The 26,573-nt window shown below is 39.7% G+C and overlaps 1 protein-coding gene across 5 annotated transcripts in view; it reads left to right on the plus strand.

Moving 5' to 3' along the window:
• Positions 1–26,573, plus strand: part of SPIDR (scaffold protein involved in DNA repair) — a 196,275-nt gene that overhangs the window by 29,485 nt on the left and 140,217 nt on the right. For all 5 annotated transcript variants that reach the window (XR_012582369.1, XM_005479279.4, XM_074550682.1 and 2 more), the window contains exon 6: positions 22,445–22,710. Coding sequence is in view for 4 of the 5 variants with exons in the window: in XM_005479279.4 (XP_005479336.2) it covers positions 22,445–22,710 (266 nt within the window). In the remaining variant the exon portion in view is untranslated. The remainder of the gene's footprint in view (positions 1–22,444; positions 22,711–26,573) is intronic.

The raw sequence follows: 26,573 nt of genomic DNA on the forward strand, positions 1-26,573 counted from the left end.
CAAGTTTTCCCATCTCTTTGGTTAGCAGATGGTTTATTTCTATATTTATAATAGTCAAGGTGAAAAATAATCAGTGCAACTTTCACATGCAACACAGGCTTAGGGTGTTGGAAGGACTGGCCAGAGATGTGGATTGTCTGCTAGATGCATGTCTTTTTAGAGAATCTGTAACTAGACAGAAATGTTTTCGTCTCTCAGCTGATGGATGAAGGATTGTGGAACATGGGATCAGATACCAACTGATGCAGATTTTCAGGTTTGCACTGAAATGGTGGAAGCAGCAGCAGGGGCTGTCCAGGCAGGGAGAAGTTTTGTCTTGCTATCTCCTTATACGTTCCTCTAATGGTATGGACTGGGTGCTAAGCTGAGGATGTGTGTGCAGAAGGAAATGAGGATGAAACTGGATCCGTGCGCCTGTTGTCATGAGTGATGGCCTGGCTGTAAAGCATTACTGGAGGCTTGTGCCATCAGGATGCTGCTGTGTTTGCTGGTGGCAGGTCCAGGCCCTGAAGAGGTGGCTGTGGGAGAGTCTCCTCAGCAGGTGTATGTGAGCTGGTTTTGATCCTGCACCGACAGGCGTCAAACGTCTTGATCAGTCACTGAAGAGGAGACCAGGGCATCAGTGAGATAAGAGGTGACCAGCAAGAAGAAGGAAAATAATTTGAGGCCTGGCTTTGGAGAGAAGGAGGGGTAGTCTGCGAGGGAGGAAATGCAGAAAAGGGAAGTAATAGCAATATGGTGTGTGGAGGAAGCACATAGAGTTCATGGTTCCTTAAGTTTATTTTGCCTGTCCTCCTTCTACTTGTGTGCTTGTCATCTTGTGACAAGGTGTTAGCACAATCCATTGGTGAGTGGCATAATTGTGTCACCAATCATCCCCTATAGGCTTGGGGTGCCTGCTGTGCTGCCTCTGGTGAGGGCTGGGCGAGGGGGTGAGTCAGGGGCAGCCCTGGCAGCGCAGCCGCTGTCTGCCCTCGCTGCCTGCCTGAGTGCTGCACTGGAATTTTCCAGGTAGGGCACAGATAGAGGTGAGAGGGAGAGCGCGTGGGACGGGATTTGGACAGGGAAGGGCTCGTCCTGGGGAGAACTACCCATGTGCCGAGCCTCTGGTACAGAAGGGAGCACCAGGAATAAATAAACTAATAAATCAGGCAAAATGCAGCAGATACAATTAAAAACATCTAACGCTGCCTTTGCGTTTTATTACCTTTTCATTACCATTTTCCTTTATTAATTTGAAACATGCACTGACTTTTTTTATTTTTTTTCTCTCTCTCCCTCTCCGGCATGGATTTCAACACATACTTGTGCGGGTGCCAAGAACACTGTGTTCTGTTAAGTCACGGGGTGACGTCGGGCGCTGGCCACCCGCCAACCTGGGTCAAGTTCATTCAAATAAGTTTCAGTGGCGGCCCTTGCTGCCCCAGCCCCGACAGTCCTGCCTTCGCGTGGTAGATGGCTCTCTTGTGTTAGTTTTCCAGAGAGCCTGAGATTTCATGGCTTTAAGTTTGACAGGCTTTTGGATTTTCCGTCATGTTTGCAGAAGGATTAACAAAAAAAAAAAAAATAGCTTGACCTCACATGAATCTGTGAGGAGAGAAAAGGAGATGGCCATGGGTTTACTGAGCAGAACAAGGTCTGCAAGCTGGAGCATGTGTTCCTCTGCCCACTGATTTTTATGATTTCTTTTCTTTTTTTTTTTTTTTTACTCCTGTCCTTGGATGGCTTTTAATCATGATGTAAAGACTTTGTGTCTTTAAAGCAGGAGCTACTCCTAAGTTTCCAGTGACAATCCTGTTCATGACAGAAGTAGATGAAATGGTGCAGTGTGTAAAAGCGGCAATGGTTATGCTAGATTAATCACTTCCCTTTCCCACAGGATTTGATATTTTACTCTCAGCTCTGAAACTTTGGACTGCTCTTAAAAATGCATTAAGCAAAGAAGTCTCTTGGTCAGGGTGAGCTTCCCATGTACAGGATTATCCCATGTCGTGGTGTTAAAAAATCAGACCAGTTCTCAGTCTCTTTATTCCAGCTTCCCTTTCAGGGGACTGTTGTTGCTACTTTGCATAGCAGCATACTTTTCCTTCCTGTAACCCTACCAGAAATCACACTAGATCCCCTCCCCTTCACTTCCAGTAACTGCTCTGTGAGCAATAATTTTGGAACTACTGGCAAAATAAGAGTCTTTGACAAGCTTCTAACATCCTTACAACAGGACAGCATTTGTAACACCAGAGACATAGCTAAGTGGTCTCTAAGACAGCTGTTGATATTTTAGTATTTAATGAGAAACCCATTCTTCCTGTTTGCTCCTGGGATATATACTTTTAATTAAGAATGAGGTCTCTGGGAAAACTTGGTTTCCAGAGAGAGCTGATTGGTTTTAAAGAGAATAGAGAAGTGTATTTGCAGGTCGTGATTTAGATCTTTTTTCACCATCTCTTGTTTGGACAGATTAGCCATTTTATTTTTATTCTTTTTAGCTGTGCACCAAGTTTCTAGGTCTTGGCTCACTTGATATTTGGCTTTTAAGGGAGAGAAACATAGTAGTGTCAGGTTCCCATGATTCAACACCCACTCCTGAAACACCCACTCCTGAGTTACCTGTTGGTGCTTGCTGGCTTATCTTCTCTGTGTGGGAGAGTGGAGGATGATCAGATTTGTGTTCATCACTAGGTGTCACTCACTTGCAATTACTTAAAGTATGTTTCAGGGCAAAATTAAAAAGAACAAGAAACTCTCTTGCTTCCTACCTCACCCAGTTGGGGGTGGGGAAGAAAATGGTGTGAAATCTGGAAAAGAATATTTTCTCATCCTGCTTTCCCATAAAACTATTGTGTGCTGTGTTTTGTAATTTTATTGCTTTAAGTGTGTTTTAGTCTGTTGACTTTTTTTTCTTGTATAGTTCTGTTGATGCAAAATAATGTTTTCTTGTATATTTTCAATTGTCTTTTCTGCTCCCTTATCAAGTGTGTAAAAACTTGAAGAATAGCAGATAGCATGTAAAAGATACGGAAATCTAGCTCAAGGGAGGTGCAGTGATGTAACTACAGGATCATTTGAGACAATGCTTGGAAAAAAATGAGATGACAGGACTCAAAATTGTTCCTGGAACTTGACCGCTGAGCTGTGCTGGGCAAAGGATGCTGATTAAAAACTGTGCGCATAAAAAGATGATTTATCTTTGTGTTATTTAACAAATTATGTGGAATGTGATGCCTCAGCTGGGTCCTGGTCAGCCTTCTCTTTCATCAAATGATTAGTGTGGGGAATGTATGTCCAGTTGTTGAAATATAGAATATTTCAGAATTCTAACACCAGTGCTGAATAAATAAAAGTGAGGGAGAGGAGGAAGGTTAAACAGGGAAACTCAATACATTTGTTCAGCACACAGCAAATGCTCTAAATATTTTAGTCCAGAGAAAGATTTTTCAGAGAATGTTCAAGTGTCCATGTGTATAGCTGGAAACTTTATTGGCAAGGATGACAAATTTCTTTTTCTGTATCTCTTACCCTTGCCCTGTATTTTCCCCTTGAAATGGGACATGTATTTATTTTATCCAGCCTGGTTCTGTCATTTGATTTGGCGGCTGGAACTTCAGTGGATTAGAATGTTTTGTAGACTGTGCCTTCCCTCCTTTGTGTCCAAGTGAACTAGGTCTGGGTTGTGTCTGTCTCCTTGGGAAATTGAATCTCATGGAGGGTCTCAAGGCAGTAGCTGCTGGGCAAGGTTCTCTAAATGGCTTCAGTGGTGTTAAATGTGGATTTGGAGCGTCAGTAAAAAAATATGGTAAAAAACCAAAGCTTATCTATTGTGCATTTCTTTTTCATCCTCTCTCCTGTGTAACCAGAAGCGTTCGTTCAAAGGTATAACTGCATACAGAAATCGCCTTCCCCCACCCTATTACCCTAGAATAGTAGAGGCTGTTTGAGATCACCTACTTCTCTGAGAAAGGTGACCTAAGCCAAGGGAAGCCCCTTCTATCAAAGGTCATTATTCCTGCAAACCTGCAATGATGATTTGCTGAAAGTAACAATAATAGAGCAAATCTGCTGTGTGGGTATCCATAGAAGCTATGTGCTAACTGTACAAACACATAAATCTCTTAAGCTCTGTGTCAGACCCTGTGTTTACAATGTCTTTGCTCATATTTAGGCCCTAAAACCAGCATGAATTTCTTATGACAGCTGAGAAGAAAACACGCAGCCTCCACTGATACCTGCACAGATATGACAGAACTCTTAATCATAAGATTTAGTTTCCCTTTGCGAAGATTATAGGTTGAGATTCATCTCCTTGTTCTATCTTGGATTACTAAGTGTTTGTGGCTGTGTGTCACTGTATTTATCTAGTCCACATGCTGTATTTGAATTTAACTGAGAGTGTGTTTGAATGAATAAAGTAGCATAATTTCCTTCCCTTCCCCTGAAGGAGAGGTGGGTTTCTTTTAAAGTATGGCAGCTATTATGACTAACTATATAATTACACCCTTAATCAGACTAAACTATTTTAGATACACAGTAGCCCCATTTGGCCCCTCAGTGTTGAACTGAAAACCCTCTAAAGATGCATAGTATGGCTCACAGTCATCTTCGTCACCTTTAATCACTCAGCATATTAAAGCCACTGTGCAGGAGTGTACATGGCTATGTGATGTACTTTTGGGGGTGGTGGTGAGGACAAGGAAGAGATACATGTTACAGAAAATTCCTTTTTCTCATTCTGAATCTGTGAATTCATGCACTATTGTGTGTCTCTTCTTACTGCCTCTGATCATTTTGCCAGCATTCAGTGGATTTCTTCTACTGTTGTATTGTGCTTGGAGGAGAATGTGGCTCTGATGGTGTGGGGAGAAGCTTTTTGTCTCTCTGGGCTCCTGAAGCACTGATGGGTGTGGAAAACAAGTGGTTCAATGCATAGTTCAGAGGCATGGCCTCCAGAAAGCCTCTCTGTCTGAACAACAAGTGAGGTGTCGTCCTCACAGCTCTTCAAAGATGCATCAGGGCTGCTGAGTGTTCCACTCTGTGCAAGCTAAGTGCAGGTCTCTAATTTCTGGCATATTGGAATTCATCCTTTGTATAAGAAAATGTACTGCCACCACTAACATATCTGTTTTTTTGTTCACACATTCCACCTCTGGTGTTAATTCTGTGGCTTTAATGAAACCCAATAAGCGCTATTTCTTGCAGACCTTAATTATGCTAGCATCCATTTTTAAAAGAAATCTTTTGCTCTAGCTGCAGTTGCTTTCAATATTTACTTCAGTTTTGTTTAATGTTTTGCCCAATATGGTTTTGTTTGTTGGGGTTTTTATGTAAAGAGGAAGAATACAGGAGAAAAGAGAGGGGCAGATGCCACATGATGAAGGCATACCACCAGAAAGGCAATTCTGTCAAATGCAGCCAGATACATGGATTGTACAAGGTGGTACCATGTTTTATTTTTATTGTCATTTCTGAAACTAACATAAGCTAGTTTCAGGCTAAAATGTTACATTCTGTTGGAAGAAGGCTTGAAAATTGCTGAGAATGATATTTAAGAATGTTAAAAAGAGCTTATGGTTGTGCTGTGATCTCACAGGGAAAGGCCCAGAGTTCAGAAGTGAGCAGACCTGTGGCTCCAAGACACACACATGCACCTGGCAGAGTGCTCAGTCTTAATTATGCAGGGTCTGTTTTACTTCATCATGAGTGAAAAATTCTGAGCATCATGTTTGCAAAAGGGATCATGACAAGGCTAGAGTTCGTTGCCTCTTACTGCATGTTTTCTCACAGCTTACTGGGTATACATGAATATTGCATTGGGATGTTGGTACAACACTAAGATAAGGGCAACAAATTAAAGTAAACATAAGAAATGGGAGAGCCTTTGTAAAAATGTGCAGACAACTCATTCAGCACAACTGTTGATGGCTTGGCCTTGAGCTCAGTTGGTGGAGCTGCTGCTGCCTGCTGCCAAGATAATGTGTGTGATGTAATTGTGCCAAGCCCATACTATCACTGTATTACAGCAAAACTGTCTGTGAACTGGACACATTCCCAGTTACATTCAGGTACAGTAACAAGGTAAATGGAAAGCTTCTGCCAGTACTGTATATATGTAGAGCTGCAGCCTGAAGTGGGCGTTTTGTGGCAAAACGGGCAATGTGTCTTTTGCTGAGCAGGTAGAGAGCATAGTCTTTGCTCAGTGCCAATGTTATCTCTTTTACTAAATGACTCTACAAGGATGCCCTGCTCCCTAGCTGCATTACAAGCTGCAGAGGAAAGATGTGAGAATGGCTACAAAGGACAGATTAAAAACCCATCCAGCTCACTGCTCTGACTGTGCTTGTGGCCAGATGCCCACAATGTGGACACTGAGTATAAGCATAGGTCAAGCCGAATGGATTAACTGGCCAAATAAGAATACCAGTTGCTTTGTTGCTGTCTGAATATGAAATAATCCCTGATCTTCAATGGAAACTAGATATTTGAATGCTAGAAAATTCTGAGTGTTTTTTGTTCTTTTGGGGTTTTTTTTGCTTGGAGACATATTCTTAAGATACTTATGTAGTCCTCAGCTGAGCTTGTTTATGTGTTTGCATGCAATTTCTTTATGCAACCTTCACAAGCCCTTCCTGCTTTCCGAAGCTTTTGGAACAGTTAGTTAATTCTAACTCTCCATCTTCCCCTTTGACTGAAATTTGCAATTTCCTTTCGAGAAACAACTTCCTATTGAGTACTAACTTATCTGACCACTTTGATGTATTTGAAGTATTTTTTTCAAGTCCTGAAGGCATTGCAAAATCCAGTGTTGTCTTCACAGCTTAAATTTCTGCACTGTCTGAATTGAGGAAGTACAGAAGGGGACAGGAGCTCATCTAACTAACAAATGAAAATACAATTACATTGTGCTTGATCATGCAGTGTCACTGTAAAATTCCAAACTGTGGTAATTGAAACCTGGTTAGGCAGCTCAAGAGGACTGAATTGTCACGTTTTTGCTGTGATCAGCATTGGCTTTGTGAGATTTGGGAGTTGTATGGATTTCCAAAAAACACTGCAGCATATTTGGAGGTAGATGCAGAAAATGGGCTGATTTCTGTGGTGCAGCCCATCATCATGCCAGAGCTACAGGAATCTAAGTCCTGGTCTGCAAAATAGCCATTAAACTTCAATTTAGGTGCCTGTGTTCTATATACAATAAACAGATGAGCTTAAGTGCTAAATACCAGGATTCCCAGCTACTGTCTTTCTGACCAAGGAACACTTAAGCTCCCTGGTGTTCCTGCACTTTATCTTATGCCTGTTTGATGTGGAGCAGGGACTGAAGCTCTTCAAGATCCTTTGACTCTTGTGGGGGTTTTTTCCGCAGTGACACAGCCTTCAAGGGAGGGGTAAAAATTACCTCCTTGTTGCTCTGTTTGGTGGGCTGAGAATTTTACTGAGAGGAAGGGATTTAAATTCTCTTAATATAGAGATTGTCTTGTTAGAGTTGGGGCTTCTCCGTTGCTTAGGCTGAAATGCCTGGAGTGTTATGGAAGAGCTGTGTTTACTCTTCTGGGTGTGCTTTCCAATGCCAGCAATGCATGCACAGCATGCTGTGAGTGGAAATCCCTGCAGAGCATAAACTCACACCTACTGAATCAAGCCCCTAAACAGGCTTAGGTACAGAAGTACCAGCTTTGTACTCACAGGTTTATATGTGACATAAACCACGAGTCTGCAGAGTTGCGATGCATCTGGTTATGTCCAAAAGGACTGACCTCTTGGACTTAGATGTCTGAATGCCATCAAAACTCCTCTTGGAGCCTGAGTCTGAGCTTTTATAGCTGAAGATAATCTTATGTATTTGCATGCATAGAACATTTTTAATGTTTTCTTTTAATTATCATCTCCCTGAAGTTATCCAAATGATTACCAGTCTGCTGTTTTGAAGAGGTAACAAGGGAGGACTTTCAAAGGTCCTTTAAATTTGAATGTGTGCTTATTGATTTTAAATATAAATACTTTGCAGTTCTGCTTCCCTCACCCCTAAATGCTAACAGTGCTCAGTATTTTTACATGCGAGTTGGTGTCTAGCACCTGTGCAAAATATATTTCAGAACAGAGTTGCTAGATACAGTTGAGAATCACTTGTGAAAATTTTGTTTCAAGAACATGTCCCCAAACCACAGGAGATGCTAAACTGAGTCTTTAACGTCAGGCTTTCTGACTCAGTCCTGCACTTACACCACACCACTAGATGATGACATTTTATTGTGAAGGTTCACCAGTTCAGGCAGCACTTCATAAACATCATCTGCTTTTTAAAGTAGATCCTTGGCTTTCTATTGCAGCTATTGTTTCCTCTTCTGTATCTGAAGCAGGGAATTCCCCAGTTTCTCCCAAGAGCTTTTTTTTTTTTTTTTTTTTTTTTTTTTTGGTAATTCTGGGCTGTATTCTCTCCCTGGAAATCTTCTGGTATAGTTTTATTTCATCAGTCACAAGTGAAGTCTTATGCTGGTGGTTTCCATCTACAGAAAATTATTTAAATTATTTCCTCTGTATCCACCAGTGTGGTTTTATGTGTTGTCTGTCAGACTACTTTAGACATCCTCTGTGCTTCTTTGTGCCAGGGGTGTATCCATAGGGAAGCCACATTTGTGCACCTGGTCTTCACAGTCTTGGCCATGATATGTGGTAGTAGTATAAGAGCTAGAAAACCCATCAGCATAAATCCAGTGGTGTTGCTATCACAGCAAACCTGATTTATATGCATTCTGAATCCCCTCCCTGCACTGTGCTTTTTGAATGGCTGTCAAATGAAGTAGAGGAGCTTTTTCATCTCTGCCTATTTTTCCTGGACTACTATACTTGCTAGGAATAAGGTATTGCTATAATGCTGTCCAAATTCTAGTCTATTAGTATAGTATTACTTGAAACCACAGAACTAATTATGATACTGACCTTAAGTTTTGAGATTTGGAATATAAGAAAGCATTGCTGCTTTTGCTCCCTGTTTTTGTGCAGTATGTTCCTGTACTCCTTCAGATGTAAAGATACCTGTCATGAAAGTCCTGCAAATATTTTTTATATATTTGGAACCAATTTCTAAAGGATGTATCCATGTGTAGTGGGTTGTGAAGGGATGTGGAGTTCAGTTTTGGGGCAAGGAGGAGTGAGTATGTAGGTGCATGCATCTGCTTTTGACATATGGTCATGTTTTCTTTTCTGTTTAGTAAAATTTGTCTTGAATTATTGTAGCCTTACATAGAAGAAGTAAGTGAAGATAACTGCAGTTTCTGTTCTGGAAAAAGTGGAGTGAATTAAGGAACCTCTTTATAGCCAGACTACTTATTAGGCAGAATAAGCAAACAAGTTAACATTAGGTGCATAGAAGTATACAAAGAGAATCCTAAAACTGAGGAGAAAAGTCTGTGGCATTTCCTAAATGGAAATTTCCTGAATGGAAAATGTCAGGCTTATTTAAATATAAACAAACAAATGTAATTGCTTGTGTGTAGGATGTAGTGCATATACATTTATTTTTTCACTGTGGTGTTAGAGAGTGTGGGTGACTTGTTAAATTCAATTTTCAATTTCTTAATAGCTTTCTCCTTAAAAAGTGGTTGTCTTGTTAGGTAGTGTAAATGTAATTGTACAGTTTGGCTATTTTACATAGGGTAAGCTTTCTGTTCCTTCAATAACTGCATTCCAGGAGCAATACTACTTCCACTTGGCTGTAGTGATGCAGTTTTGAAGGACTTCTGTTGATAGTAAAATAAAAAGAAAAAAATGAAATCTCTTATTTGATGCTACTCTTGAAAATTGACACAAGTGGTCAATTTTTGATCTGAAAACTCTTTTCTTCCTCCCTTCTAAGTGATTAGTCCATAACAGAATCAGTTGGCTTTTGGCAGTATGGAGGGAAAATGCATTTAATGTGTGTTAGGTTTCCAAGTGTAAATTTGGCTGTTAATAAACATGTCAAAAGGATTTTCATCCTGAAGTCTTGATATGTGTTAAAGTTACATTAATGGTCTGAATTGTAGTAGCTGCAGTGTAAAACTATGAGTTAGTATTTTGAGTATCAAGGGTTTAATTGATACACTTGTGATTGTATTTTCATATTATTTTGACATGACTGTGAAACCGAGAAGTAATCTTTTCTTCAAGAATATTCAAATACTTGTCTGAATCCTGAAAATAGATTCTTCTTTATGCCTAGACTAAATCATCTTGCACCATTATATGACAGCTGTATTTGTTCTTATTCTGACTTAGCTAAATTTTTTGCTTTATTTTAATAACATAATTAGTGTGAGGCTTATTTTTAATGAATTGATAACTGTAAAACACAATGTGATACCTACCTTTCCTCTGATATCTAAAAACTTATTTTAACTTTGGCTCTCCATATTTGAGGAGAGTTATAATATATTGATAGGTTTGTGTAGTTACTGTCCTAGCACTGAAAAGAAAATACTGTGTGAGTTATTGTCTAAATCATTAAAACATCAGTATAGATAAGCTGATTAGGCTTTTGGCAAGTAGAAAGCAAGATCTTGCTCCACTGCAGTTCTGCTGGATTTTGTACCCTGAAGAATTACCCTAGACACATGTGAAATTTTTGAGATTTTGAAAGATGGATTCTTTTTTTTCATTATTGTTATCCTTATTATTGTTTTTATTCAAGCCACATCTGCTGCAATGTCTCACCCATTTTTCTGACCAAAATGAAATTACTATTGTTGTGAGCTGGGGAATGCAGATCATCCAGGCAGCAATTTAGTTTACTCCGTGCAGGAGTATCTGTTTGGTGACTGGGACTCTGAGATACAAAATGATGCAGTGTTTTAGTTACTGTAGACCCTGATGACCACTTGTTGCTGCTGAAGTACATGAGTACATGATGTATTGTTCTCTAGATAAGAAAAGAACTTGTGATTAAAATACTTGCCACTAAGACGAGCACAAAATTGATACAGTGGGTGCCAAAATTTGCACTTCTGCATTTAGGCAGTAAAGCTGCCTGTCACACAATTCCTAAAAGTGGTGCAGCCAGATGCCCAGAACTGCCTGAGCACTTCTTCAAAGCTGCTGTCACTGTCCCTCTCCTTTCTAAATTTGGGTTTTTTCGCTTCCCCTGTCCCAAATTTTCAGTGCAGAGCGCAGCTCCCAGAGCTTGCTGGTGTTTGAGAGTTAACTGCTATTTAATGAAAAGTGTTCTTCTTATTTTTACTTTTAGTACAAATTTTGGGTTTGGATGTGTAGTATTTTAGTTGCTTTACCAAACATTGCAAGTTTTTGATCGGAATGCTAATAGGTCACTTCCAAGTTCAAGAGAAAAAGATTTGCAAGACTTTTAAAAAATCTTGCTAGCTGCAGAGTTTGATCTGAAGGACAAATATCACATAAGCGTTTTTACTTTGGGAAGACGAAAATGAGGAGAATGTTTCATTTAATAGTATCTTAAAGGACAGATTTCTAAATGCTTTTCTGAGATGTTGAATTAACCTCTATGATTGTCAGCTTTGAGCTTCCCTTATATTATAAAAAAAAAGAGGATACACACATCCCACACATGAATTTTGCATTTTCCCCATGTAAATACACATTGACACATGCTAACAGAATAGAATAGAAAATGACAGTTTTCCATTATTTTTCCCCTCCCTTTCTGAAGCACCGCTTTAAGAATGGAAGTGAAATTGAGCCATCATAATCTCTCAATCTGGTTTGAGATAGTGGAGGCATGAATCCAAAAGCTATTGGTGACTGCTGTGGATACCAGACAAGGATTGCTTTTTCAAGTATGTTAAAGTGCATGACATGCACTGAGAGTCTTTTTTTCTCTGCCTGTAATTGAGAAGAGTAACCTTAATTCTTCTTAATCATACTACTTTATGGAAGCTTTATAGTCCTTATAAGGAAATGCTTAATAAATGGATGTTTGTATTTTAGGGCTCCTTTCTTTATAAGTTCTCATGTCAGCTGCTAGCCCGTTCTTAGATAATTACAGTCCATTGACTTTAGTTGTGTAAGGATTGTATTTGATTACTGGGACATTTCAGGTATATCTTCCTGATAAGTTTATGTGTGTGCTTATTTTCTACAAAAGTTTTAAATATCTATGATTGTCTCCATGGGTCCTACAATGTTGTATTATACACATATTATGGCAGTCATGTCACTAAATGTAATGTAACACACCTATATTACAGCACACACATTTTTATTCTAATCTAGATCTCAAAGGAGTTTTAAAGTCTGTACTTTGAAATCTTTTTATGTACTGTGAACAATCAGCACAGCTAAATGTGTCAAACTTAAGACAGTATTGTAGTAGTGAGCAATTTTGACTCTCTATAAAGTGTGTATTTGCAGCAACATTACAATTTTCAATTACAGTGCCTTACTCAATTGATGTTTACTTTATTTTCCTTCTGTTCCCCCAAAGTTTAGGCACGTGAACTGAAAGAAAATGTGTAAACTTCGTGTTGGGCTTAGTTTTCTTTGTTCTTTATCCAAATAGAACTAATTTTAGCTGAGTATATTTAATGTATTTTTCAAAGCAGTTTCATTGTTTGGTGTCCTTTGGCTTACTTGGAAAAGCAGTTAAATGAGTTTTCTATTTCTTTAGCCTGCATATAGGTGCTCTCATCAATGTTAGAAATCAGTTTTGGTGAAGGTGGCGCTTTTGTGTGCGTGCACATGCTGTCATCACTGACACAGTATTTCAGACGTGGTAACACATTTCCTGCCCCAAAATGTTTGCTGTTTAAAATAGTTTTAACAGTGCAAAACTGCAAAATGATCTAGAAAAAGTTAGGCTGTGTGTGGAAAGACTTCTGGAGAGGCGGGAAAGGGTTGAAAGAAACTGGAAATGAAGAGGAGGGAGAAATGAAGGGACTATTTTAGGCTTTGGGGGCAGTTCCGCAGGAGTTGTGAAGCAATAAATGGGGCAAAGGGAAGCACAGTCAAGTTAGAAGAATGTGGAGTGAGTGGGAGTAGAAGAAAATGAATGTAATGTGCTGCACTGCCTGGCAGCCTGGTGTCTCCTCAAGCTGCCAGTGCTGCAGCCATGAACGCTGGCACTGCTGCAGCTGGAAGTGCAGAATCTCAATCTCAAGATGTTTCTGTGTGTCCCTGTGGATATTGTCAACAAAAATTTTTCCACTAAGTGCTGAGCATTATTGCAGAAATTGTGCCTGTATTGCACTTGTGTTATACAACACTGTGCCACTTGTGTTTCCATTCTCTCTCATTTTCTTGTTTCTTTCCTTTTGCGATAAGTGCTTTTCTAAGAGTTTTCACAGGAAACTGCAGATCAACCAAAGAGATCAATTGGTGTGAATAATTTTTGCTTTACTGAATACCTGTGTGCAAGCCCTTGTTTAGCTGATTATTCTGGAATTGCTTCCTTTAATCTCGAACATAACGTACTTGCAGTTATCATCTACTTTTGGAAAGAATACATAATATGAAAGATTTGAAAGTCTTTGACTGTTCTCTGATCTATCTATACAGTGACATTACTCTGAGAAGCATTTTCTGTTTTAGAAACAACTTTTTTAAAAGCCTGCAAGATGATTATACAATTCATAACTGTATTGGGTAAAATGAGAGAAGCAATTTTATAAGAAAATATTTAATTTGCTTAGACCTAATGATCTGTTTGGAGAAAAAAACACCAAACTTTGAGACCTATAGATGGCCTTAGTGCTAAATGCTTGTCTGCTTTCCCAGAGCTATATCTGTTTGTCTAGTAAAAGTTATTACCTCCCATTGCAAGTATTTGTTCTCTCTGAAGGCTTGGGTTAAAACAAAACAGTTGCTTGAAGATGGAAATATATTTCCTCCTTTAACAGTACCTACTGAATCCTGCAGGTGTTTAGTCTAGGTGCTTTAGGATTTAGTTCATAAATAATAATTTGGCTTTTAATCATGCCTTTCAGTTGAGCCCTCTTGTTACAGCCAAGCTTTAACCGGAATGATTACCATAACATCACCTAAACCAGAGACAATAAAACTGAGGTTTCATGGCACGGATCCCCTAACTTTAATAAATGAAACTGAGTGAATAACTATAAACAAAGAATGTGAAAGTAGGTTATCAAACCATGTGATAACATCTGTTCCTTGGAAACATGAAAGTAATTATTTCTGTGTCAAGAACGAAACCCTGTTTAAGTGGTATTATAAGCTGACTGCAATTTTCCTGTGTGCCCAAACTTCAGTGTATAATGTTGAGGCTTCTGTGCAAAATGATGTAATTATCTGCATGCCCTATCAGAGTCAGGTATTTATATTTGAAAGCCTGTGTCTCTGTCATCTGGAGGATCCTTATCAAGATGAGAGCTCAACTGCGTGGGATAATGTGCAGTTGCATGAGAGGAGACCTGGTTCTGTCCCTGAATAGTTTGCAAGATGCAACACGTGAAGTGGCGTCTCCCCCTTCCCCTCTTTTTTTTGAAGAAGGGAATGGAGAGCAAGGGTTATGGTAATGCACTTGAATGTAACATTGGCTAACAGTGTGCACAAATTGTCCAGACTGTCTCTAACAGCCAGTCATTTTCCTTGAGAGAAAATGAAGATGTCCTTGTATGATGGAAAAAAACATTAGACAAAGCAGGAAAAGCGCTTGTAGATTGTCCATGTTAACATTTTTCAGCATTATTTGGTCTGTTGGAAGTTGGCTATTACTCTGATTACAGACTGATAGTGAGATCAGTGGTACTGAGATAATATTAGGAAGTGATAGATTGAATTCTTAATGCTAAAGAAGTCAACTAATCTACTAAAGTGATGCTTTTAAGAGATGCAGTTGCAGTGCAAATGCTACAGATGCTATGATTGCAGCAGGGTCTATACAGAGTACAAGTCAGTGTCCCTTAACTAATGTTAAGTAATGTTGTTTTGTGCTCATTTTGCACTTTAGCAGCTCACTGTCCCCTACTATTCTTTCCTGTCCTTTTGCATAGCAGACAACAGTTTTGTTCAGACTTACCCTTGGGATCACTATTTAATTTGGGATCATATTTAATTCTACATCTGCACAGCACCCTCAGAAAGAAACAGTGCTTCTTGCTTTCCAGCCCGATTTTGTGTAAAAAGGCACTTGGGCTGGGACGACAGCCTCACCTGTTTCGGTCGGCTGATCCATGCCTCAGAACAACCTGTTCTGGGAGAGGCAGGCTGGAACAGCTTGTGGATGGATCTCCAGAGGTATAGCCTGCTCAACCTGTTTGCCTTGTGAAAGCTGAGGTTTCTGCTCAGGATTAGAAGTTACGGCTTCGATTTCATCTTTCTTACCACTTGTGCATTCTTTACCTGGCTTAAAAGAAAAAAAGAAGTCAGTAAATACCATCTTTGCATTAGGTCTATAAAAAATCTGGTTTGTTGTAATTTTAATTACTCCTCTCCCCAAGTTCTTCTTTTGAAGATCAGATTTTCATGTTGATTTTTGTGCATCTGTGCAAAATCTAATTTTGATGTTATTTTTTCGGTTCTTGTTTCCTACAGTGATTAGTGCTGCAAGCAGGATACTGCCTGCCAGTGGTGTGTGTGTACAGGATTGTGAGTGAGAGAGCTCAAACCAAACAAAAACACACACCTCTCCCCTGACAAAAAAGAATGCACAGCCAAACATACTGCAGCAAGCATAATCGTCACCTCATTTTCCACTTCAAGGCAGAATGATCTAAACAAGATATGGGAACTGATAAACGATGATACAAGTTATTTATTTTGTTAATTATTATTTCATGTGTGATATAAACCACCATTTTGTGGGCTTATGTACTGTGCTTCAACTTCCTCACTCTGTGAAGTGGAAGAGGGAGTTTCCCTGTCCCTCTGCAACTTTCTTTTTCAAAAATGATGCAGGAAGCCCAGCATCAGATAATTGGCTCTTGGGTCTGACAGCAGCCATACCATTCCATTAATTTCTGCAGAGTTCCATGAAAGCCCTTTCAACTCCTTCCCTGTATGAAAGCATCTCTGAAACTGTCCCATATGCTTTTCTTTTGATAACAGCTATTGGTATTTTTCCTTTGGATTGAATCCTATTTTTGGGGTTACCTTTTAAGACAGTAGCTAATGCAGCTGTATTTTGACAGGGCTTGCAGAATAAATGGTGTCCGACATGGGTAAGACTTCCCCAGGAGCTCTTCAAAGGGAAGCCCAGCAGTGGTGTGTAAGGTTTGGTAGCTGACCTGCTTCCTCCAGAGATAATCATGAATCAATTTCCTTTACGATAGGAAGCTCTGGGCTTCTGGATGCAGTGAATCCTTTTTGATTAGTCATAGAAGAGAAGTCCTAACCACTTGTTTAAAGGTCTCAAAACACCATTAAAGAGGAGATGAGGGTGCAGTCTGTGACCAAATTCTGCTTTGAATAATTACAGTGTTGCTGCCTACACTTCTCCTCCATATTCAAGTAGATACCGCATTCTTCTTTGCCACTTGGCATAAATGATTTTGTGTGCTAATAACTACTGCATTCCAGCCCTGGGGTGGTGGCAGCTGGGAGACAGCAAAAATCATTCCCATGTCTGTGTGAAGGGAATGTCACTGAGGTTTAGTGGTGGCCAAGCAGGGGGAGAGAAGCTCGGTGGTGCTCGCTCTTGGAGAATCCCGGGGAAGTGCTCGGGGTGGCTGTCCCGATGCTTGGGGAGCACATGGCTCAGTTTCCTGTAATGGCAGCCACAAAGTGCTGTGTGTGTGGAGCAGGACATGTCATTTCCTAGTGCACTGAACCAACACCACTGATAAATATTTAGGACAGATCAGATGGTCTGAGTGCGTGTGCTGGGGAGGAATGCAGTACTTGGCTAAACAACCAGGCATTATCTGAGATCCATTTTAAATATGTGCTGTCTCTGTAATAATGCTGGGTGGTTGTTCCAGATACAAAATTTCACTTAATCTGCTGTGTCAGTTTGGGCTTGCAAGTCCAAAAATACCTTATTAGTGATTTATGTCTTTCATTGTTCTTTTTTTCATACGATTATCTCTGCCCACGCTCTGCTACCTAATCTTGTATTTTTGCGTGCTGTTCCTGTGGTTATTCCATGAGAAGAAGTCTTGGTGTCACCCACAGAGTTGCACATGCCTAACTCTGCACTTCAACATAAAGTTTCTTGTATGAAAAAATATTTGAATTATATCCCTCTAGAGTGAAAGTAGCTAGTTTACCAAGATTAGTATTCCAAATTATTTCTCAAGCTACTAGGAAAGTATATTTGGCATAGACTTCAGTGCTTCAGTTAAAGCTTCAGAAAACAGGGAGTTTTGAAGAGAATTGCAAGCTTTAAATCCTTTGTATCTTTAATTATCTTTATAGAGCTGAATAATATCCTGTACTATCTGTGTGCACAATGCTTGAATTAATTTTGTGTTGATTAATTAAGGGAAAACTACTTTTCTTTTACCTTTACCCTACTCCCTGTAATCCTGCAAGCCAGCTTCTGGTGGAGTTAGCTTCGAGCATTCATTAGCATAGCCTGGGCCTTTGACATACTGCACTGGTGATTTATGCTTGTGAATATTCATTGTGCTAAATTCAGTGGTTTTTCTGCTCACTCTTGTTTTTTGGAGAGTACCACGCAAGATACAAAGTCTCCTTGGAACCCATAGCCAGCTGCCTGGGGTAGAAGTTGGCTGCATTTGAATCTCTTTGCAGGCATGACAGCAAAGTACCTGCAGTGCAAATGCAGGGAGGACTGGATAAAGGAAAAGGCACTAGGGTAGTCACCAGAGTTTGCTGTGTGTTTGTTAACACTGGTCATACTGTTAATACTGGTCAGCTTCCACCATCCTGAGAGCTATCATGAGAGGGCACGTAGGGGAATTGCAGATCAAGTCTGAAAAACGTGAGGAAATCATGAAAGGGAAAAAGCTGGTCCATGAAAGAAGAGGCGGGGGGTAAGAGAAAGTGCTTCCAGAACCAGAGGCAAAGATACATGAATGGACAAGCAGGAGGGAGATGCCACAAGATTAATTTTGCTCTGTATGTACTGTGATCAGAGCCTGAAACTCCGAAATACTGTTGCTGTTTCTGACATAACTTGGCTCTGTGGCCTTGAGAAAGCCTGGTTCCCTAAGGGTGCTCTGAGAAACACTCTTACAGTTCTGCCATTTGAGCCAGGCTGTGGTAGGATAATAGGAGGGAAGACTTTTATATTATTTAGGGAAAGAAATAAGTGACCTCTATCTGCAAAAAGTTATATCAATGTCTATATAGAATTTGATATGTGTTTTTTTGTCTGTAAGACACTGCAGCATGCTGAAGTATCTTAGTTTCAGCTGATAAACTTGTTCATAGTATCTGTGAACTCTTACTGAGCATCTTATCTGCAAAGTATCTTCATATCTACTGGGAAATATTTACAATATTAACTGAATGTATGCAACTGAACAAATGGAAGTGTTTAATGGCTTATAAAGGTGAGGTGTGGATACTGATGTTTTTCTCAGAAATCACTGAGTAATGTATCTTGGGAGAAGAGACAAGGGAGATAAGAAACCCACACAACTGCTCATCACCGTGCCTCTGATTAGCAATCACTGTCTGAGAGCCTTTTTAAAAAAATACAGATTTATTATTTATTTTAATAGGGTTGATCTGTTAGCTTTCTCTTTGTACAAAAAGCTTTGTAAGGTTCTGCTTTCTGTGCTAAAGCTGGAAACTTCAAATGGAATTGTAACACTTCTCATGTAAACTTATTGCTATTTTATTGATAAAAAATATCAAGTGCTTATTTAACTAATCAAATACAGATTTTACTTGCTTCCATCACTGTTGAAGTGAAAAGGTGATTTTTTCAGGCCTTGTAGAAGCAAACATTGTGCAGATTGCCAAGGTACTGCCAGAGAACTCACAGGGTGTTCAGCAAGAGGTAGCTGAAGCAAATCTCTTGAGGATGAGGGAGGGAATACTTGGTCACAGATGTAACAGCATGGTATCTTCTGTGCTGCATGCGTGCAGAATCTATGTGTTTGTGGAATGCCATCTTCATTCCACTGAAGTCAAGAGTTTTGTGTTTGACCAATTTGGGGTAGGATTTTAGAGTTTCTGTGGTTTGTTTTTTGGTATTTTTTTTGTTCTTAGTGAATGCAAATTGATACAGGCAAATATATGCACTTTAGCAATCTTAGCTGCTTAGTTGGGATTTGCTGTTTCTCATTTTGGTTTCTATTTTTACATGTATACCATCCTCTTTGTTAACTAGTACCTGTGAGTGCTGTCAAAAATATATCATTAATTAATTAATTAATCTTGAGAGCTCTTTCTTTTTTGATGCATTTTGATTTAAAAAATGCTTAACCTTAAAATATTGGGTCCTGGATGCTCCAATACAGTACTTAATGACTTCTTTACTTTCCTGTAGTCAAATCTTAACTGAAAAAATGGCAATAGCCTGTGTACTTATACTTGGCATTTTCCCTTAAAAGAAAGAGCCATAAAAGGGGAGCATTTGTAGCTTTTCAGATGACACAGTCACAGAGAAAATAGATTTATTTTAAAATCAAACAAAATGAACTATGTTTATTGTTTTAGTGATAAAGATTGAAGTCAACCCCTGATTTTTTTTTCTGGATATAGACAAGTGGCTAGCATGATGAAGAAGAGGCTGTCGTGGAAAGGCCATTATTGGAAATAATCTATATCTTAGTGAACAGTCTACTACAAAGTATTTGGAGGTATTGGGATATATGGGAGACAGTCATGAAAATCCTCTGGATTGGGGATTATTACATTGGGATCAGGGGTCAGAGGAAGAAATTAGGTGGGGAAACTGAGCCTCTGTGTGGTGGGAAGCATTATACTCTCAGGCACTGCAACCAAAATTACTATATTTCAAAATAATAAGCTGTGTGGAAAACCAGTTTTAATTTGACAATTCTTTGTGCATAGCAGTGGTGCTTTTCTGAAACTCTAAATATGCAGAAGAAAAACATGATATTGCTGGCGATATCATTTAAAAAAATCAACAAAATAACAACAAAACTCCTAGAAATTCTTCTTTGTGATGTTTAAGATATTGATTAAAAAAATGAAAAATTTCTTCACTATTTATCAATCATTGTTTTAAAGTGAATCAAAGAAGTAAATTTTTTTCCAGCTTTTCCCCACCATGTTGTTGGTAGGCTTGCCAGCTTGTTTACTGGATACTTGAAAAACCGTGTTTGATGTGTTTTGAAAATATTTTTCTCTTTAGACTAGAATTCTGATTATGGCTACAGTTAAAAAATGTACAGAATTGGAAGGCTAAGTTTTTGTTCTTTGTTTTTCTTCTGCATTTTTAGAGTTTCCTCTTTTAAGAAAAATTTCCAACTGACCAATTAAAAAATCATCAACAACAAAAAAGCACTAACAAGCAAACAAAACAAAAACCCCAAAGTACAGTTTCCTTGGGGAAGTTCAGTCTAAACAAGTATACAGTAATTTTAGCAGAAATTATTTATTAGACAATCTTTAGTTAGGAAAGCCTCTTAACGCTTAAACAGTCAATGGGATTAAAACGTGCTTAATTTAAAGCACTTCCCAAGGGCTTTTCTCATTCGCATTTCACTCGCTCAGAGAACTTCAGGTTCACATCCTTTTTTTAAGTGCAGTGGATATCATAGCTATTTGAGAAAAATTAGAGCATTCCTAAAGCAAGTGAGTGCATTGGAATGGTGTTTTAAGAATGAAGTGCTTGCTTACTGCTTTCAGAGTCTTTGAAATCTTTTATTTCTGGCTCATTTCCAATGTGGAAGGAGTTTGTTTTCAGAGAAATATTGTTGCCAAGGGACAGATGTTGACTGTGTTGTGTTTAAAGCAGACTAATATTAATTACATTCTTTTAGCTATTCTACTTCTCTGGGTAACTTTAAAAGGTCCTTCCAATTTCCATAGTACTTAGGTAAGCCCTCGGAACATGAACACAGTGTCTCGGCATTTACGTGAAAAATGTATCAGAAAACTGGCAAGAACTGAACTTATTTTTGTGCAGTTGAGAAATGCTGTTTTCAGATGATTACACTAATTAATAACATGGAACAGCTTTAGTGAATTGAGTGAATGCTGTGATTTCCCTCCCTTTCCTCTTTTGCCTTTCAAGTCTTTATCTGAGCCAGTTTTCAAACAACCTGTGTGGAGCATTACTTACTGCATTTCACCAGAGGAATGGGGTAATTTTTTTCTGTGGTTGAGGCAGCATGGTCTGGAGCAATGTCAGCCTTTGGGGTTTCCCAGTTTCCCACTGATAATGCGAAGTTAATATTTTGTGTTTGGGGTTTTGGTTCTTTCAAGATCAGTCTGAGTAACTTGCCTTGCCTTGTCTACAGTTTTATGCCAGCTTACTTGAGCTGGCCTAATGCTGGTTGGTCCCAGTGACAGGACTGTCCCTGCCCCACCAGAACCTGCAGACAGTGTTGGTTTGGTTGTTTTGGGTTTTTTTCAACTAGCTCCTGAAGACTGAGCCCAGCTCATGTTTCTTAGTCCTCTGCCTATTTCAGTGGTTTAGATCATTTTGTTCTGTACTTGGTAAAATGTCACTTTCCAAGTATTTTTGCTTAATACTCAGTACTTTAAGCAACACTGGGTCAAGAGAACATAATGCATGTAACAGCTGTGTAGAGCTCACCTTAGGGAGCCAACCCAGTAGCCTTAACCTGCTTCTGCAGGAGCCCTAGAGGGAAGCAAAATGAGCTCAGCCAAAGCAGGTGAATTTCCCCCCAGCCCTCTTCTCTGCCTTCCATGTCTCTGCAGAACTGTTTTTTCTGCCTTCTCATCCTCTCATCCTTCCCTCAGTGGGATGAGTTCAGTGTGTCCTATGAGTTTCTGGTAGAAGAGCTCCAGTGAGATTCTGTGGGACTGAACTCTCCAGCCCTGACTGCTGAGCAGTGATCCATCTTCCTGGGAGCTACCTGGAGACAGCCCAACAGCTTATGCTCAACTTTTGAAACCTTCCTGGGAAGCTGTAGGCCTGCTGGATATGACGGCCTGCTTTGGTGTTCAAAATCATGTTTTAACAAAAGGTTACATACTTGACAGCTACAAGCTGTCAGTAGAGGCATGTGTTTCTTCCTTCCATTCAGCCTATGGAAGCTGACCTTCCTGTTTGCTTGAATCCCAATATAAAAGCTCTCTTTCTTTCAGCTTCAGTCATGATCTCTATCACTCATTATCCTCTCTCTGCTTCCCTCAAAACTTGCCTTAGATAAAAACATTAGTCTGATTCTCCAGACCTAGTTATTTAAAAACCCTAAATGTTACTCATCTCAGTTGTCCCTCAAGAGATGATCCTTATGTTCAGGAGTTGATGTTGACTGACAAAAGATTTATATGCATTTACAGTGAAGTTGTCCAAGTTATATTAATAAATTGGCATTCCATTTGTGGGTTACTGGGTAACATAAACCTGCCTACATAAATCTATACCCCCTCGTTGGCATTCTGTTCAAACAGCTTTTTGTCTTTATTCGTTTAGGCAATTTCGACAGAAATATCTGAGTACTCCTCCGATAACGACAGCCTGGGAGGAGGAGAGGTGACCCTGGCCACCACCACTCCAGGATCCAGTATCCAGGATAAGGGATTACAGCCAGGGCCAGGAGGGAACACGGGGGATGTCCCAGCCCGCCCGGCCAGCGAGTGGCTGAGGTCAGCCCAGGCCCTTCTCCGCACCCCGGGGAAGCCGGCGGGAAGGGGCCCCAGGGCCCCCACCGAGTCTGCCAAGAAGAGGAAGCTGCTGAGGTAAATCGACTGTCCACCTCAAGGAATTCTTTATGGCTGTTTATTCTTAAATTATAAGTAAAACAATACCTGCCAAAGTGTTGGAGTGTGTTTCAAGGGTAAACATTTTAGAGATGCAAATACGAAAAACTTAAAGAAGGTCATTTATCTGTAAACAAGCAAAAAAGGCAAGAAAGAATAAATTTAAAATCTCTGGTGAAAGCTCTCAATCTTGAACTCCTGTTAAAATTGATTTTTGCACTTCTGATAATGCTTTACAGATTGTGTGAGTGGACATACTTCTATTCTAGCTTCTAATAATTTCATTGCTTTGTGCCTCTCAAGAAATTCTGCCAAAATTCTGCACCTCAGGTTTTAGGATTTTTTTTTTGGTCCTCTCCAGATTTGTCAGTGCAAAATTATCCAAAATAATGTAGGAAAGGAGTGGATGAGCAGTAGTTCCGATGAGCGGAGGGCAGAGCATTATGTAGGTACTGGGAGGATGTATTCCTAAGGTGAAATTTAAGTGTCTGTGACTAAGTTAAATACATTAGAAAAATATGTAACTGCTGAAAGAAAGTAGCCTGAGATGGAGCAGTTGAAGCCTGATGTTCTAGCTAATTACAGTGCAGAAATGGCCACTTGCTATATTGAATTAATGAAAGTTGTGTTAACTTAAATGGTATATGTGAAGTTATGCCTCAAGCTGTGGAGACCACAATTACAAATGGTGCTGCTCTACATCCCTATTGTTGTTTTAACAATGTGCTTCTCTTACAGCTGAATCTATGTACAGTAATCAGTCAATTACTTAAACAGTAAATATTCAGTTAATAGGCATACCTTATTTTTCTCTGAAATATTCTTGGCTATTTCAAAATGCTGTCTGAGGAAACAGGTTTGGAAGTCCTAATCACTGAGGATGTCTATACTTAAAAGTGCTTTGCTTATGCAATCAAGCTTTATTTCTTGTCACTTTAGAAAACATGCATACTCAGCTGTACTAGGTCAGATCACAGCTGTAACCCCCAAAAATTCCTTATAGTGGCCAAAAGCAAGTATGTGTGAATGTAATAGAAACAGGACAATTGTACAATGGTGTTTTGCCCAGGTGCTCTTCCAGCTTTGAGCAATTCCTGAGCTGTTTGTTACCATTAGTGGGTTTGTCTTTTTCTAAATTCCAGCTTCATTTGATGACCTTTACTGTCAACAGTCTAAATGCAAAAAATGTTTTCTGGGAAAGATAGTCTGACACAAGTGTATAAGAGAATAGATTGCTTTAAAAACAAACAAAACAATAAGACCAAACCATCCACAATTATATAGAATGTAATCATGTTATCTGTCTGGAGTGGCAGGAGGAACAGAGCTTACAGGGCTTTTTACCTTCCATCCTGTGATTCCACTTTGGATTCCTTTGGGAACAGGGAAGCAGGCAGGAAATTCCTTAGTTATGAGTGTTGTTTATCTAGTTATTTTGCTCATCCAGGTAATTGCCATCTTTTCACTCTTCCTGTTCAGGGCATTAATTCCATGTGTCTCTCCCATCCTTCCTTTTACTGCTGACAGAGAACATTTTCATTGGTGTGATAGCAGTGGATGTAAGTTTGCATCCTCAATAGGAAAGCACAGGTTTTCTGTGCTGTGGATTGAAGGCCATTTTGGTGAAAGGTTTGTCAGCTTCTTGATTGATCGAGTGACAATCCCTTCTTTGTGATTTAATAGCTAAAAGCTGCAAAGCAGTCATGGCCTTGTCATTTCTCCTTCCTTCCTACCTCTGCTGCAGCTCAAGGCTGCAGCAGAAAGAGCAGTGAGCAGGGAAATCATCCTGAAGCTGGGTCTGGCCTGTGGGCTCCCATGTGGATGGACCATTTGGAACTGCTCAGGAGGGGGAAGAGAGCCACGAGTCTCTGCTTAGCTGGGCTCTCTTTCTCCAGGCCTGTGCCCAGGGAAGCATGGGCTGAGCAGAGATGGTGCAGGTGGTGCAGAGCTGCCATCTTCCTGTGGGAATTCCTGTGCAGGAGGTTCAACTCCAAATCCACAATGTATTCTGTATGCTTTTTTCCTGGAGGAGTCCTTATGTAGGTAGAGTAGGTCTCCTCCCATTTTGTTTCCCCTTTTAAGAAAATAGAAAATATTTATATTTTTATATCTCTCTGCTGTTTGACATGTGTAAATGTATCTTCAAAAGTAGAGATGTATTTTCAAGAAATTTTAGCTTATATTTTCTGTAGAAATCTTAGTCATGTTACAATCTGCATTTATCTTTGCATTGCCTGATTGGAGCTATGCCTCTGTTACATCAATAGGTACATTTTTCTGTGCAACTTCACAGAAACCCCCCTAAAATATCCTCCCTAAACCCCCAAATCCCAAGCAAAACCAAACCAAATAAAGAAAAGAGCTTTAACAGTGTCTGGAAAAATTCAGATAAATTCCTTTCTACTGTCCTCTCTTCCTGGAAACCTCCTGGTGCTGAAATTGAAATGGGTAGTTGCCCGAAGGGGAGGAAAGAGTATTGTTTTTTTTACTCTATTACAGCTGTAGTTGTCATACACTAAAAAAATTGAGATGCAACCAAAGCAACAGAAATCTTCAGATGTAAGCTAATTATGGATGATTAAAATAAATTTTTTTGATCCTAGCATTGGCAATTTGACTGTAAATTCGACACCTTTGAGTGTAAATAAAATGAGAAGCCCATCTATGTCACCTGATCAACATGCACAATATACAGTGCTGCTGCTGCTGAGCCAGATTTGAAGGGGCATGTTGCAATTCTCCTCTGTTAGGGGTTAACTGGGGTTTTGGAAGACAACTGGTGTCTGAAGACAAGAATGATGTGGTGAAAGCAATTTCTCCCCCACCATATCTACTGCCAGATTTTCATGTTTACTTGTATCCCTGTAATGTTAGTTTTTGTTTTCAAAAGTGTCCTAAGTAAAGATTATTCTTCTTTCCGCCATGGTCCCTAGGGGAGAGCAGGTACTCTGGGTGCTGGGGTTTGTCCTTCAGGGGTGTTGGTGGCTCTGAAGAGCCGTGCTGTAGGAGATTCCAGTTTGTCACACTGGAAGCAAAGCAGATCATCTCTCACTCACAGCCATCAATGCCACTGCTTGGGACATCTCCCCTAGAGCACTGATATTATGTGGCTGTGTAGTTGCCTTCCTCTGTTTAAACAAGCCTGTTGGTGGATGCAGTGGGAATACATAATCGTCCCAGGTGCACTGCCAGATCCATGGCCTGGGACTGCAGCTGTGAGCTCCTAAGTGAGTTGAGGATTGGGCACTACTGGTGGTACCTGGGACTGAGATGAGCAGCCGTGGTGATCAGGTCAAGAAGGGTTGGGTTTGCATGCTCCTACCCTTTTATTCCATCCCAAAGCTTCAGTTTCTCAGCCTGAGTCAGCACTTCATGGGGAAATTATGTAAATAATTCATAAACCTGAGGGGAGGGAGTATATATTGCAAAGAACAGTTTTCAAGAAGCTCTTCTTGTTACATTTGAAATCCATGTTAGTGCTATGGGGTGAAATGTCTAAACTGTATTAGTTCCAATTCTTTCAAAGTTTCTGTGTGAAAGAATGGAGGAATGTAGAGTATTGCAAGTTTTAACACTTATTACATGGATTAAATAACTGGGTCAATTCAGTATTTGTAGAGAAGAAAACTCAAAATGCATGTACTCAGCTTCTCTTGTCTGCAAGTAAACCTTTCTTAAATGTTTTCTGAGTTGTTTACTTTTTCCATTAAGATTTTATTTTCACCAGAAAAAAAGTCTGTGGTTATTGTAGGAAATAAATATCTTAAGTTATAAAATGTTAACTCTACATCTAAATCTGTCATGTTGCAAGAGCTTATAGTTCTGAAGAATAAGCTTTAGCT

The sequence above is a fragment of the Zonotrichia albicollis genome, chromosome 1, assembly GCF_047830755.1.
Source record: "Zonotrichia albicollis isolate bZonAlb1 chromosome 1, bZonAlb1.hap1, whole genome shotgun sequence".
Lineage (NCBI taxonomy): Eukaryota > Metazoa > Chordata > Aves > Passeriformes > Passerellidae > Zonotrichia > Zonotrichia albicollis.